This window comes from Zonotrichia leucophrys, chromosome 6 (assembly GCF_028769735.1).
Source record: "Zonotrichia leucophrys gambelii isolate GWCS_2022_RI chromosome 6, RI_Zleu_2.0, whole genome shotgun sequence".
Taxonomy (NCBI): Eukaryota; Metazoa; Chordata; class Aves; order Passeriformes; family Passerellidae; genus Zonotrichia; species Zonotrichia leucophrys.
In genome coordinates, this window is record NC_088176.1 from 32,032,225 (window position 1) to 32,047,336 (window position 15,112).

Consider the following 15,112-nt stretch of genomic DNA (forward strand, 5'->3'; position numbering starts at 1 on the left):
TTTATATTATCATATAAGTTTTAAAAGCCTGCCGTAACTACAGCCTATTATATATAAATATATATTATATTAATTATATTAAAACAATAATAAATTATACATATAATAGATACATCATAGGTAATATATTATATAGTATATAAATATATTATATTAATTATATATTACATAAGATATAATTATGTAATAATTCTATATTACATAAATTTATATATTTTTATTTATATTATTATATAAGTTTAAAAAGCCTGCCATAACCATGGCCTCCCCCAGGATTTTAAGCAGAATACAAATTGAGACTGAGATGCCTTCCGGGAAGATTCTGATAGCAACACAGGTATGTCATTTATTGGTTATATATATTATATATGAATATATATTCCTATATTAATTATATTAAAAATAATAAAATAATATACATAATAGATATATACTATATATAATATAATATACAATTATATAATAATATTATTGTGTAATATATTATTAATAATGTAATATACATATTAATATATAATATGTCTATTACATAAGATATAATGATGTAATAATTATATATTACATAAATTTATATATTTCTATTTATATTATTATATAAGTTTAGAAAGCCTGCCATAACCATGGCCTCTCTCAGGATTTTAAGCAGAATAAAAATTGAGACTGGGATGACTTCCTGGAAGAATTCTGATAGCAGCACAGATATGTAATTTATTAGTTATATGTATTATATATAAATATATATTTAAATATTAATTATAGAAAAATAAGATTAAAATAATGTATATATAATAGAAACGTCCTAGATAACATATTATATAATATATAATTATATAATAATTATATTGTATAATGTATATTATTATATGTATATTACATAATGTATAATTATGTAATAATGATATATTATATAAATTTTTATATTATATAAATCTATATATTTCTATTTGTAGTATTATACAAATTTATAAAGCCTGCCATAACCATGGCCTCTCCCAGGTTTTTAAGCAAAATACAAATCGAGCCTGGGATGCCTTCCTGGAAGAATTCTGATAGCACCACAGATATGTAATTTATTAGCTATATATATGATATAAAAATATATTAATATATTAATTATATTAAAATAATTGCAATAAAATAATATATATAATAGATACATCCTAGATAATATACAATATATAATTATATAATAATATTATTGTATAATACATATTATTATATGTATATTACATAATATAGTATGTAATTATGTAATAATTATATATATCAATTTATATAAATTTGTATCTATTTATTTCCATTTATTTTTATTTATTTTGATTTATATAATTATATTCATTATATTTATATTTTAAATATATGATAATATAATCTATATAATATATTATATAATTATATATATTAATAATAATGCATATAACATATAAGAATATTATATTATATTATATTATATTATATTATATTATATTATATTATATTATATTATATTATATTATATTATATTATATTATATTATATTATATTATATTATATTATATTATATTATATTATATTATATTATATTATATTATATTATTCACCTCTTTCCAAGTGTGCAGATGCTGACAGAGCCAGGATCCTGCAGCACCAGCCCGAGGCAAACAGACTTACACTGACATCTAAAGGTGTCATTTACTATCTGATGCCTCACAAAATGTCTGAAAAGGGCCAGCATCTTGTAAAGAGGTAACAAGACAGGAAAATATCAGTATTTCATTCTTACAATGAGTGTCCCAGTATTTAATTCTCACAGTGAGTGTCCAAGGCCAGGCTGGATGGGTCTTGGAGAAATCTGGGATAGAGATTCCCTGCCCATGGAATGAGATGAGTTTTAAGATCCCTCCCAAACCATACTAAAATCATCTGCACATAAACCCCAATTTTGAGGGAAATTTCCTTTTTTCAGTCAGAATTATGTGGTGTTTTCTTCCATCTAGAAAACTCAGTTTTTGCTAAATTCTGTCTTAGGGAAAAAGATGCATCTTTTCCATGGAGCTGGGCACAAATCCCAGCTGTGGTTCAGCCACTTGAAACGAAGTGGTTGTTTCAGAGTTAATATTTTTCCCTGCTTTTAAGTTGGTTTTGAGCATAATTCCCATTAGAAAATGTGAATGCTGGTTTTGCAAGCAGCATGGCTTAAATCAGAATATATGAAAAGGTCTCTCACCAGTGATCCTAAACACACCTCCTACTGTGCCAGAGAGAAATGGACAGGGAAACAGACAGCAAATCTATTTCTTTTGCGCTTTTCAAACCTTGTTGTTCTGCAGTCACTCCACAGCCTGTGAGACACTTAAACCTGCACAGAGTTCACTGAATAAAATTTATTTTCCTGAATTTCCATAGGCATCCAGCCTGTTCTCCCTAAAGCACAAATGCACTGGGAAGGGAGCAGTAAATCCGTCTTCAAGCAGAGGTGCACACCCATCCCCTGTGCCTGTGCAGAGCCTCACATCCTGGCAGAGCTCTGTTTCTGAAGGATTCATTTGGGAACAGAACTGGAGGCTCCTGGTGCTGACTCTGGGAAGCCTGATCTGCATGTCCCTTGTTCTGTGGGATAAATCAAGTGAAGAGATAGCTTTAATCCACTTCAGCAAGGTTCTTTAAAGTTGAAATAATTTGTGGCAGCAGAGTTCCCGCTGCAACAGGAGCTGCTTCATCAGCTGAGTCAATAAAGGTGACCAATCACACCATTCCCTAAATTACACCAGCCCTTCAACAGAGTTTGTTTTTAAATATTTTTTTTAATAGTTACAGTGCTTTGAGCATCCCTGGCAAGGTGGGGAGAGGAGGGAATTAAAAACCTAAGGAGCAGCAAGGCCGCCAGTAGTGAACTCAGGCTCCCAAGGCAGCACAGGTAAACCCAAAACCATCTGTAACATCTCACCTGATGGCTCAGGAAATCATTTTTGATTTTTACAAAAGGTGTCTGAGTTATTCCTAAGGCTTCTTTAATCCAAGAGCACACCAACATTCCCGGAAATTACAAAGCTGAGTGGGGAAAGCTGACAGCAGGCTCCACAAAGAATTCAGGTTTGACTCAGTGCAGCCAAAACCTCATTAGGTTTAAAATTAGTATTTTTCCTCTGCTTTAATCCAGATGTGGACTGCAAAAATAACTGAAAAGGTCACAGACATGTCCGTGGGAGGTAAAGATAATCTTTGTAAAGAATGGTCTCAATTACAGTGATAGGAGTGGCCAGCAACCATTAAAAAATCCTCTAGAAATCCACAAAACCCCATCCAGTCCAGAGGCACTGCCTAAACTATGAGAATGCATTTAAAAAACATTGTCCAGTGAAGGCTTTTGTCTGCCTACTCGATTGCAGCACTGAAAAATAAATAAATCCCAAAGCAAGCAATTAAATGTAAGGACTGCTTGCAAACCTGCACCAGACTTTTCAAGGGTTTGCAGCTCTATAAAAGCCACAGTCTGAGTGGCAGATTTCACATCAAAAAGAAGGCTGTAAAGTCCAAATCAGCCTGTGGTCACCTTTGCACATTTCTGTCTCTCAAGTGTGCCCAGAAGGTTTGGTAACAGGAAAGCAGAGAGAGCTTTCCCAAATATATTTTTCAAAAAAAAAAAAATAAACCCAAGCGAAAAATTTCAAACAAAAAAAGAGAAATATTTTACTGAAAGGTGACGCATAAATTATCATATATCCCAAAACCAACCATCAAAATAATTTTAGATTCACGATCTGAAAATTCAAAGCTGGTAAAATTGCCCTAACTGGACTTCCTGAAGAATGAGATCTTACAGCACATCCCAGCCTCCTACAACACAGAAACCATCATTAAACACATGTCCCACAAGACACAAATAGAGAAGTTTCAGAATTGCTCAGTTTGGTCTCATTTTTTGGCAAGGAGCTTTTTTTTTTCCCCCAGCCCCCTTCCTTTTAGGCTCATGGCAGAAAAAGCAGCTTTGGAAAGATTTCTCCATCTGAACCTAACCCCTGGAGAGAACCAAAGACTGGGAAAAAAAACTGAGAGGTATCTGTGTTTACTGTTGGGATAAACAAACTTCAGAGCATTTATTTGTTCAGTTCCAAGTATGTCCTGAGCTCAAATACCATCACCTTTATTATCCAGAAAATTAAAACCCCACTTTGTGCACACGGCTGATCCTTGCGCACGTTCAGCTGATCCCATGTGTCTGTGGTCCCATTCCCTATTTTGGGTACTGGAATGACACAAAAGAGCTAAAAAAGCATCAGATAAATCTGTGACCAAGAGCCCTGGTGCTGCTGGACCCTGCCAAGCCAGCCCAGGCTGCAGTGGCAGAAGCACATCCAGGTTTAAGGAATTACAAACAGCCACATCAGGCAGACTTGAAAGTGTCAGCACACAAAAAAACCCCTTTTTTTTCCCCAAACCAGCCCAGCTAAATCAGCACAATCTGCTGCCAGTTTAAGGTGCAGGTGCTCTGAAATCCCTCCTGGGACTGCACAGGAAAGCTGAGCTCAGGACCCAAACCACAGAATCACCAGCACTCACTGAGAGAGAGGGCTCAGCCACTCTCCAGCCCCTGAGCTGCTCCCTGCCCTTGCTGGAGGAGCAGGATGTGCCAGCAAGTCTGTGGGCCACATGGTGAGCTGAGGATCACACCACTGAGGCTGCTAAAAATAACTCCCCCACCCTTTTTTGGGGGGGAGAAAGGGTGGGGGGAGCGTGTCTGAGGTGCCACAGCCCAGCTGTGCTGCTGCAGCTGGAGCTGGGGCAGGGACTGATGGAGAAAATGCTTCTGCCACGTCCCCAGGCACTGCAAGGGGATGCTGTGACACAACAGGACTCACTGTCTCTGCAAGGTGACTTTTGAAGAGCTGGCACCCTGGTCTGGCCAAAGGATGGGCAGCCATGGAGGGGGAACCAAGCCTGGAGAGAAGAAGATGCATGTTTTGCTCTTCCAGCAAACTGCATCTGGTTTTCCTTCTGTTTTACCCTGACATCTGTCAAATAAAGAGTTCAGCTCTCCACCCAAGGCAGGCAGCCTCAGCTGACAGCACCAAAATGCAAAGCAGCCCTTTATCTAACACAGACTGGATTTCACTCTCTTTTCCAGGCCTCCTCTTCGCTCACACACATGGGGTTTTATCCCCACACTCCCCAGATGGAGAGGGTCACTGGCATCAGTGTGTTCGACAGGTTTCCAATGTGCTCCACAACTGCAGGATAAACCCATTATAATCACTGTAGATATTAAAAAAACACCTTAAAGAAGACCAGGTTTCCAATGTGCTCCATAACTGCAGAATATGCCCATTATAATCCCTGCAGATATTTTAAAAAACACCTTAAAGAAGACCAGGTTTCCAATGTGCTCAATAACTGCAGAATAAACCCATTACAATTACTGTAAATATTAAAAAAACACCTAAAAGAAGACCAGGTTTCCAATGTGCTCAATACCTGCAGGATAAGCCATTATAACCACTGTAGATATTTTTTAGAAAACCTAAAGGCAGACCAGGTTTCCAATGTGCTCCAGAACTGCAGAATAAGCCCATTACAATCACTGTAAATATAAAAAAAAAACCACCTAAAAGACGACCAGGTTTCCAATGTGCTCAATAACTGCATGATATGCCCATTATAATCACTGTAAATATTAAAAAAAACCACCTAAAAACAGACCAGGTTTCCAATGTGCTCCATAACTGCAGGATAAACCCATTATAATAAATGCAGATATTGAAAAAAACACCTAAAAGCAGACCAGGTTTCCAATGTGCTCCATAACTGCAGAATAAGCCCATTACAATCACTGTAAATATTTTAAAAAACACCTAAAAGACGACCAGGTTTCCAATGTGCTCAATAACTGCATGATATGCCCATTATAATCACTGTAAATATTAAAAAAAACCACCTAAAAACAGACCAGGTTTCCAATGTGCTCCATAACTGCAGGATAAACCCGTTATAATAAATGCAGATATTTGAAAAAACACTTAAAAGCAGACTAGGTTTCCAATGTGCTCCATAACTGCAGGATAAGCCCATTATAACATTATAATCACTGTAGATATTTTAAAAAACCACCTAAAAACAGGCTAAGCCAAACACACGCTGAAGAACACACACGGCCTACTTTGATATTTTTATTTTTTTTCTTCTCCTGATGTGCAATTCCAGCTCTGGCAGCCTTTATTTTTAGCAGTACTCCCTCAGAGAGGCTCTCCCCGAGCTGCAGTGAGCCCAGAGGAGCTGTGCCCTGCTTTGAGGGCTGGCACAGATCTTCTGGTGGCACCTGCTCCTCCTCAGACACTCCCCACATGTGCAGTGCCACCTCCTCCTTCCTGCCTCCCTCACGCCTGCCACGCCATCCCAAGGGCAAAACCCTTGACAAAATCCCAAATCCTCGACATGGAATGGACAAAACCAACAAAAACCGCCTCCCAAAAACACAACAAAACAACCTCCCAAGAGGAGGGCCATGGAATGGACAATAACAACAAAACGACCTCCCAAAACCACAACAAAACAACCCCCCAAGAGGAGGGCCATGGAATGGACAATAACAACAAAAACCACCTCCCAAAACCAAACCAAACCAAACCAACCTCCCAAAAGGAGGGCCATGGAGATGGTCTGAGGGATGGAGCAGCTCAGCTGGGAGAGCTGGGATTGTTCAGCCTGGAGAGGAGAAACCTTGGGGTGACCAAATTGAGGCCTTGCAGGGCCTGGAGGAGCCGACAAAAAAGATGGAGACTCATTATAAGGGCCTGGACAAAGGGGAATGGCTTCAAACTGGGAGAAAGCAGGGTTAGATGGGATATTGGGAATTGGGAATTGTTCCCTGGGAGGGTGGGCAGGCCCTGGCACTGCTGTGGCTGCCCCTGGATCCCTGGCAGTGCCCAAGGCCAGGCTGGACTTTGGGGCTTGGAGCCACCTGGGACAAGGGAAGGTGTCCCTGCCCAAGGCACAATGGCTTTTTAAGGTCCTCCCAACCCAAACCATTCAGGGATTTCATGCCAGTAATCTCCATTTCCCTGCTGGAATGGTGGGATCTCCTCTCAGGAGGGTCCAAAACACTGCTGGGCAAGGTTTGGGGCAGAGCTGGCAGCAGCAGAGGGACACAGGGATGGGAAGCTTGGCACTGCACTCACCCCAGTGCCAGGGGTGAATCCTGCCCTAAATCCCAGCAGGACAGGAGGGTTTCCTGCACAGGGATGGATGCTCCACATCATGCTGCAGCCCCAATATTGTCTTTGACACCCCCATGCCAGGGATCCCCCAAATTCACCACTGACCCTTCCCCTGCACAGCCTCAGGCAGCACTGGGGGCTCTCCAGGTTTTAAAAGGAGCCCAACCAAGAACTCCTTCAAATATGTTTCCAAAAAAGCCCAAATATTTCCACATTGAGGCCTCAGCTCCCTGATAAGCAACTAACAAATCAGTGTACATGTTTACAGTGGACATTTCAAATCTGTTAGGTAATGAGAGCTCCAAGCTGGATAAGCCCTGCTCGGATTGCTTGGAACTGGAACCACAGAATTCCGAATTTATCGTGGTGCTATCCAAAAATAAACACATTCACTCAGCAAGGACTTGTGACTCGTGAAAAATTATCAGGGTTTTGTGCTTTCCTAACTCACATTATAAAGCCTTCCCACGCAAATGCAGCCCTGTTTCACTTGTATCTTCTCATCAGCTTGTATTATTTAAAACATGTGGGACATTCACACAGATGGAAAAGGGAAAAAAAAAATAGGTCAGGCTGGAAACAAAAGCCAAGCCATCCTGTTTTATTAGCAGCTTAAACATGCAGAACTGTAATTTGAAATTCCAAGGAAAGCAACATAATGAAAACATTCTGAACACACAAATAAAAAAATAAAATAAAAAAACCTACTGCAAATCGCTGCTACCCTAAATTGCCATGTTGCCAAATGCCGTAAACTAAAAAACAGAACTGATAAGAAGGCTTCTCCAGCTGATATGAAAATGCACAGAAATAACTACACTGCTCAGTGATCATATGGAATCTCGGCTATAAATCCAGGATTTTTCTAACATCAGCAGCCTGTGTAACAGTCCAGCACCTTTGAAATACTACTGGACAATAAACAATTTGCAAAATCTTGTCCTTTCGTTTGCCAAGATCCTACTTTTAAGTAAATTTATTCCTTTCCTTGAACTGACATCACAAACCTCAGAAACATTTATTCCTTTCCCCTTTATCTGCTGCACAACCCCAGTATTTACTACCAGAACACGTAAAGCCCAAATCAGAGCAGTGAATTTAATTTAGTTCTTCAAGCTGAATGTCCCAAACATCATTTGATTGCTGCCACCTATTGTTGTTCCAAACATGTTGCAAGGAGTTAACCCTTTATCCAGCAGCTACTGGAAGTCATGCTGGAAATAATTCTGCCTCAGCTGCTGCTAAATATGCAAATAAATATGCAAATAAATATGCAACTGCATAATTAGCATCTATTTGGGTGTGATAATTGTAGAAAGAATGAATAAAGGTTGAAAATTAAGGTGAATTATATATATATAATATATTTTTATATATATATATATACATATGTAAAAACACACACTGTTAATTACATTATTTATTTTATATCTATTTTAATATATATTAATATATGTATTATATATTATATATAAAATACATTATATAGTATATCTTATATCTTATATGTTATATATATTATATTATATTATATTATATTATATTATATTATATTATATTATATTATATTATATTATATTATATTATATTATATTATATGTATTATAAACACACACTGTTTATTGCATTATTTATTTTATATCTATTTTTTAAAAATTACACACTAACTTCTCCGTTAATCCAAGACTTGGCCTTTCCCTCACAAGAGAAGTAAATCTGGAACATTCATTTCTCACACAGCCCATAAAAAATGGTAATTTTAGGTTGCCAAAGGCCACTTAATTCTGTCTCCTCCTAAACACACACACAGCTTCTCAATGACATCATGTTCAGGCTCATCTAAGAGGTTAAAGGACACAAAAACTATCCAGTCTAGTTTAGTCTGCTGAGTTTAAGTATTTAAACAGCAATGTGAAATTTGAGGGGTTGTTTCAAAATAATAATTTTCCAAATTTGGTGTAAATAAGTGAAAATTGTTTAAAAAAAAACAAAACACATGGGGGACAAAAGACCTCCTCCCTCAAACAGGAAAATGGTAAATTCCAGAGTGGTAAATTATTTAGCTCCAGAATCCCTCTTCTATAAAATAAGGGCCTTCCAGAGCAGCAGGGAATATTCCCAAATCCTGTCCCTTTTCCTTTCAGAGGAATGAGGGATTTGTCATTACAAACAAGCTGTGGGTCTGCTGGTAGATAAAACCAGCACTGGGAGATAAAAGAAACAATGGGAAGGATTCCACTGATTGATGAATGGAAAAAGAGATTTGCTTTTACAAATAAACTTTAGGTGGGCTGATAAATGAAATTAGGTATGAAAGATGAAAGAAACAGTGGGGAAGAAAAACCCCTAAATTCCATGAGAATTAAAAGTTAAAAGGGAGGGTTGTACATTAGAGGGAATCTTTGGTATCAGGCGTATCAGGGAGTCTGAACCTCTCAAGTACCTCAGAAATGGGGGAAAACCCCTAAATTCCATAAGAATTAAAAATTAAAAGGGAGGGTTATACATTAGAGGGAAATCTGGTATCAGGCATTCTGGGAAGTCTGTACCTCTCAAATACCTCAGAAAGGGTGGAAAACCCCCTAAATTCCATGAGAATTTAACATTAAAAAGGGCAGGCTTATACATTAGAGGGAAATCTTTGGTATCAGGCATTCTGGGAAGTCTGTGCTTCTCAAGTACCTCAGGTAATGGGGTTCTGAGTTTTAGGGATTGTTGGTATTGGGTTTGTAACCTCTGTTATTTTTGGTTTTTATAAGTAATACTGATAAATAATGATTGTTGTTAATGTTATATGAATACTTTGAAAAGCTTGTCTTTATCCCTTCAAACACTTCTGGTTGATTAGTTGATTACATAATGTGAGTTCTCGGATTTTTATGGTAAGAATTATTATTAAGGTATTGTTGTAGTATTTACAGCCAGCTTTCATGTGTTTTACTGTTTCTTTATATGATCATTTACAAGACATGTGTCTCTTCAGGATCCTGTATTTTTGTTTCTTAAGTACTCATATGTTTGGTTTGTTTTTTATTTTAAATCCAGACTGCCAGTTCTGTGGTTTTCTTCAGTTATTATTACAGACATAGTCCAGCAGAGAGTTCAGCTGTAACATTAACTTCTTGGTTTTTTTGAGTTTCAATTTTGTACTAGGTAATCAATCTTTCATTCAGCTGCATTTTCTCCCCCTTTACACTCTCAGTATCCAGATCCAAGCTCATGATCCTGACTGTGACCAGTTTCAGAGGGAAATGTGGCTGGGAATTTGGGATAAATGTGGGAATCCACAAAATCAGAGGGTTTTGGGAAAGCTGCAAAAGGCAGGCCCCAGAGACAGGAGAACTGTGATTAGAGCTAAGCAGCAGCCATGAGATTGGTCAGCAGAAAAATTATTTAGACTGTAGAAAAGTAAGGACAATCAGGACAATGGTCTGTGTATTAATGCTTGTTTAGAATAACTCTCTAAGCAGCAGAAAGTTTATCTAGCAAGATATTAGGAAGTTCTAAGCTTAATAATGGAGCTCTGTGCATTGTGTTTTAAGGCTCACAAGCAGGTATTGTATTCGAAATAAGCAAGCATTGTTTTAACAAAAGGTACCTGTGCTTATAGTGGTTGGATGGAATTACTGTCAATGTGCTTTTGCTTTGTGTGATTGGTCAAGAAGCTTATAAAGTGAGTTGTAACATTAAGTTCTGGATTTGCTGCCTCAGATGTGAGCTGGTGGCATCTTCCCATTGTCATAATCATGTAATGAGACTGATGCTGGAAAATCAAACAGCTCAAGACACATTCCTCAGCAGCCCTGTCCCCTCCATGGTCTGTACATAACCTCCCTGCCAGCAATAATAAAAATAAGCTGTGTCCTCCAAAAATCTGAGAGATCCCAGGGGAATGCCCCATGGTCTCTCCCTTTATTGGAATAAAGTAAAAGCACTCCTCTGTCTCCTTTTTGGAGAGAAACCTCTGGTGTTTGTGGATTAATTTTCCTGACACCTTTAAGCCATGAGCGGCCACACGTGACCCTTGGCTGGCCACACAGGGGGAAGCCCTCCCCTTCCTCCAGCTCTGCACATCTCCTGCTCCATCCCAGGGCAGCAAGAGAGCCCTGTCACCCTCAGTGACAGCCACAGGGAAGTTCCAACAGGCAGCAGGGGCAGCTGGAATCGCTACCGGGAGGGAGCGCACAAACATGGCTCCTGCTAGAATCCGATTTCTGCCCCTGGATTTGGGAGAGCAGAGCGTAAAAATGACTAAAAAGTGTCAGTGTGGAAGGGAGAGAACACCTATTCCTTCCAGCAGCTGTCAGGAAATTGCATGTTAAATGCCAGGCAAGGTGAACCCATGGAAAGCTCCCTCCTCTGCCAGCAAAACTCGGCTCTCTGACACACAACCAAAACATCCCTGAGATTTACACACAGCGATGCACCCCAGCCTCTGCAAGCCAAAACAGAGCTCGAGTGCACCCTGCTCAGGCTCTGAAACACCCTCCTCATCTGCTCTTTCCCCCTCTTAGCTCTTAGCATAAAGAACCAGGAGTGAAGATGCTCATGGCTCCAGTGCCAAGGAGCTGTGGGACAGGGGGAGTCAGAGATGTCCTGCAGCCTGAGATGCAGAATTAACAGCTGGATGGACATCTGGAAGCTGGTCTCACCCAGGGAACAGGCAGAGAGGGGAAGAGAAACAGGAAGAAGGGGAGGAGAAGACAAAACTTGCTGGATTCCCTCAGATAAAAGTCAACCCTGCACTCACACAGAATATGAAGAGAGGATGCTGTGGGAAGCACCTGGCAGCTCCAGCTCTCCCAAGAGCAAGTGAAATGAGCTGTTCACCTTAATTACACCTTCTGAAGGGGAGCTGCCTGCTTTCTGGACAAGAAACTATTTAATTACCCCAAGAAAAACAATTTGCAAAGACATCAGTGCCAGCTGGGCAAGGCCTTGAGGTGCAGACAGCAGAACCTCAGGAAGGCTCTGAAAAAAAAACTCTCCCTCTACTTTTCTTTTCTTCTACTTTTTATTTCTATTTTTCTATGCTATTTCTTATTTTATTTTTATTTCTTTCACTATTAACCAGACCACCTCACCTGGGTTAGACTCATCATTATTTTCCAGGGTAAATGGGAAGCCTCATAAAACAGCAACCAGCAGAGAAATCCTGTTCTTACAGAATATTTACCCACTTAGGCACAAAGCTTAAAATCAGAGGTTGCAATGAAGATACTTCTCTTTACAGAAATGCCCAAGAAAACCTGGGCAATTCAGTAAATATTTGCAAGCTGCACAAAGACAAGCCCTGCTTTAGAAGTCAGCAAAAAAAATCAAAGATCAGATTCAAAACTGACTCATCCATTTAGATATTTTATGCTGTCAAAGTGTTACATACATGGCCTTGAAATTACCCACCTCTTATCATTCTCCAGCCTGTCCTTATGGAATAATTAAGCAGCTCAGACTGCTGAGTGTTATTTTTTTGCTTCACAAGATGCTCAGATGCTATTTTAAATTCGACACCTGCCATCCTGAGGGCTGAACTTACTGTTGACAATGTCACCCTGCAGCTGGAGAATCTGTGGGACAGGCATGGTGAGAATTACCACATCAAACTGCTCCGGGGGCCCAGCTTTCCTGGAGACTTCCCACCTGCCATCCCGCAGGGAAATGTGAGTTACGTGCTGCTCATAGGACACCTCTGCACCTGGATGGGGGAAAAGCAGCAGATAAATACCTCACAGCAGGGAATTCCACAGGGAAAATGCACACAGAGAGAGTTATTGCAAGGGGGTCAAGGGGGAATAGCTTCCCACTGCAATTATAGCTAATTATTTACAAGATCGGGGTTTAAAACAATCAGCTGATTAAAAATAAAAATTAAAACAATTGCATAAAGGGACCAAAGTTTGACTGCTCTCATGGCTCAAACTTTGCTAAACAGGGTTAAATTAGTCATTGAACTGTACATGTGGTTGTGGCACATGACATCTAAGGTAGTAGTTAGAAAGTTTAAACTCATTTTCCTGCTCCACCCAGCAGGCTCACATCCTTCCCCCAAAACACAGGGTGCAGCTCACCCCTCTGCCCCCAGTTACACAGCAGATATTCTATTTGCATAAAGACTTTTATACCTGCAGGACCTGGAAATTCACCGAGCTCACAGACACTTTAATCCACCCAAGCGACTTCCAGACACACATAAACCAACCAGGAACACAAACATCCTCATTAGGGATGTAAATTCGAAAGGCACCGCCAAAAACACAGCCGTTAAAACCTTTCCCTTCGCACAAAGGCACCCAAAGGCGTTACCTGACTGCTCCAAATAGTACTTGACAACCGAGGAGATGCCCTGGGGTGCCACGAAATTGCGGGAGCCTTCTCTCTCCACCAGTCCCTCCACGGGAGCCGTCAGCGGCTTCAGGATGCCGTGGGTGACAAGCTCCTCGTAGAAGCTAGAAGAGAGAAATCCACAAGGAAATTGAGAAATCCACAAGGAAATGGATTGAGAAATCCACAAGGAAATTGATTGAGAAACCCACAGATGAATGCACGGAAATACACATGAAAACTGGCTCCGTTTCTCACAATCGAAGTTAAGACCAGCCTGAATTTTAACAGGCTGCGTTTCAAGGCAGGTTATGCATAAAAGCAGCAATAAAAAAACAAACTACCTCGCTAATTGCATTGGGCCTGGCCTTTTACCTGACAGCAAAGCTACCTGTGATGGAATTGTCAGCAGCTAGACCCGGGGGCAGAGGAATACACAGCGGTTCCCTAAATCTCTTAACATCACCACGAACTCCAAAGCCACTGAGGAGCACAGGAGTATTCCAGGTGCCTGAAACGCTGCTTTCCTGCCTTTTCGCTGCTTTCCAGGCAAAATTCTGCATGTTCAGAGCGCTGCAACACCTCCGTCCCCTTCCCCACGGTACCCCTGCACCTTTCATCCCAACCCACGCGAAGTTTCCCGGTTTTCACCCCTGCATTCCTGCCCTAAATCCCGCGGGGAGGGCAGAGAGCGAGCGGCTGCGGGGGTCTGGGTGTGGCAGGGGTTAAAGCACCAGCAGCGGGGTCCCTGCGTGTCCCCACGGGCCACCAACCCCTGCGACACCGCGGGATCAGCGGGATGGGGGCGGAACGAAGCGCTGGGGGCGGGATGAGGATGGGATAGGGCGGGATGGATGGGGCGGGATGGATGGGGCGGGATGGAGGAGGGATGGGGGCAGGATGGATGGGGCGGGATGGAGCGGGATGGAGGCGGGATGGGGGCGGGAGCGGGATGAGGATGGGATGGGACGGATGGAATGGGATGGAGCGAGATGGGGGAGGGATAGATTGGGCGGAATGGGGCGGGATGGGGGCGGGATAGGGAGGGATGGGAGCGGGATGGATGGGGCGAGATGAAGATGGGATAGGGCGGGATGAGGATGGGATGGGGCGGGATGGATGGGAATGGGGAGGGATAGGGATGGATGGGGCGGGATGGGGATGGAATGGAGGCGGAATGGGGATGGAATGGAGGCGGAATGGGGGTGGGATGGGGCGGGACGGGATGGATGGGGCGGGTCTCACCTGAGCCGCGGCCCCGCCAGCTCCGGCTCGCAGGTGACGAACTGCGCGCCCAGGTCGGCGCTGCCGCGGTCGGTGCGGGTCGTGCTCATGCGGCCCCCTGCGCGACAGCGGGTCACAGACCGCCGCGACACACACGACACACACACACCACACCACACACGCCACACGCCAGGCCCGGGTTTCCCTCCCAACCCCGGCCCGCCGGACCCACCTGCGCCCCGCGCCTTGTCCCACACCGCCAGCTGTCCCCGCGGGGCCCCGCGCAGCAGCGCCGCGCCCGCCGCGCCCGTCAGCCCCGCGCCCACCACCAGCACCCGCGCCATGGCCGCCGCACGGCACCGGACACGGACAGTGAC

At 41.7% G+C, this 15,112-nt stretch overlaps 1 protein-coding gene across 5 annotated transcripts in view; it reads right to left on the reverse strand.

Annotated features, from left to right (window-relative positions):
* The window catches only part of RNLS (renalase, FAD dependent amine oxidase), a 78,683-nt gene extending 63,571 nt beyond the window's left edge, over positions 1 to 15,112 (reverse strand). For 3 of the 5 annotated variants that reach the window (XM_064716597.1, XM_064716598.1, XM_064716595.1), the window contains exons 1-4: positions 14,968 to 15,090; positions 14,757 to 14,853; positions 13,494 to 13,636; positions 12,727 to 12,885 (exon numbers count right to left, since the gene is read on the reverse strand). In XM_064716597.1, coding sequence (XP_064572667.1) covers positions 12,727 to 12,885; positions 13,494 to 13,636; positions 14,757 to 14,853; positions 14,968 to 15,079 — 511 coding nt within the window. In that variant the 5' untranslated portion in view covers positions 15,080 to 15,090. The other 2 variants (XM_064716596.1, XM_064716599.1) reach the window with 2 other exon arrangements.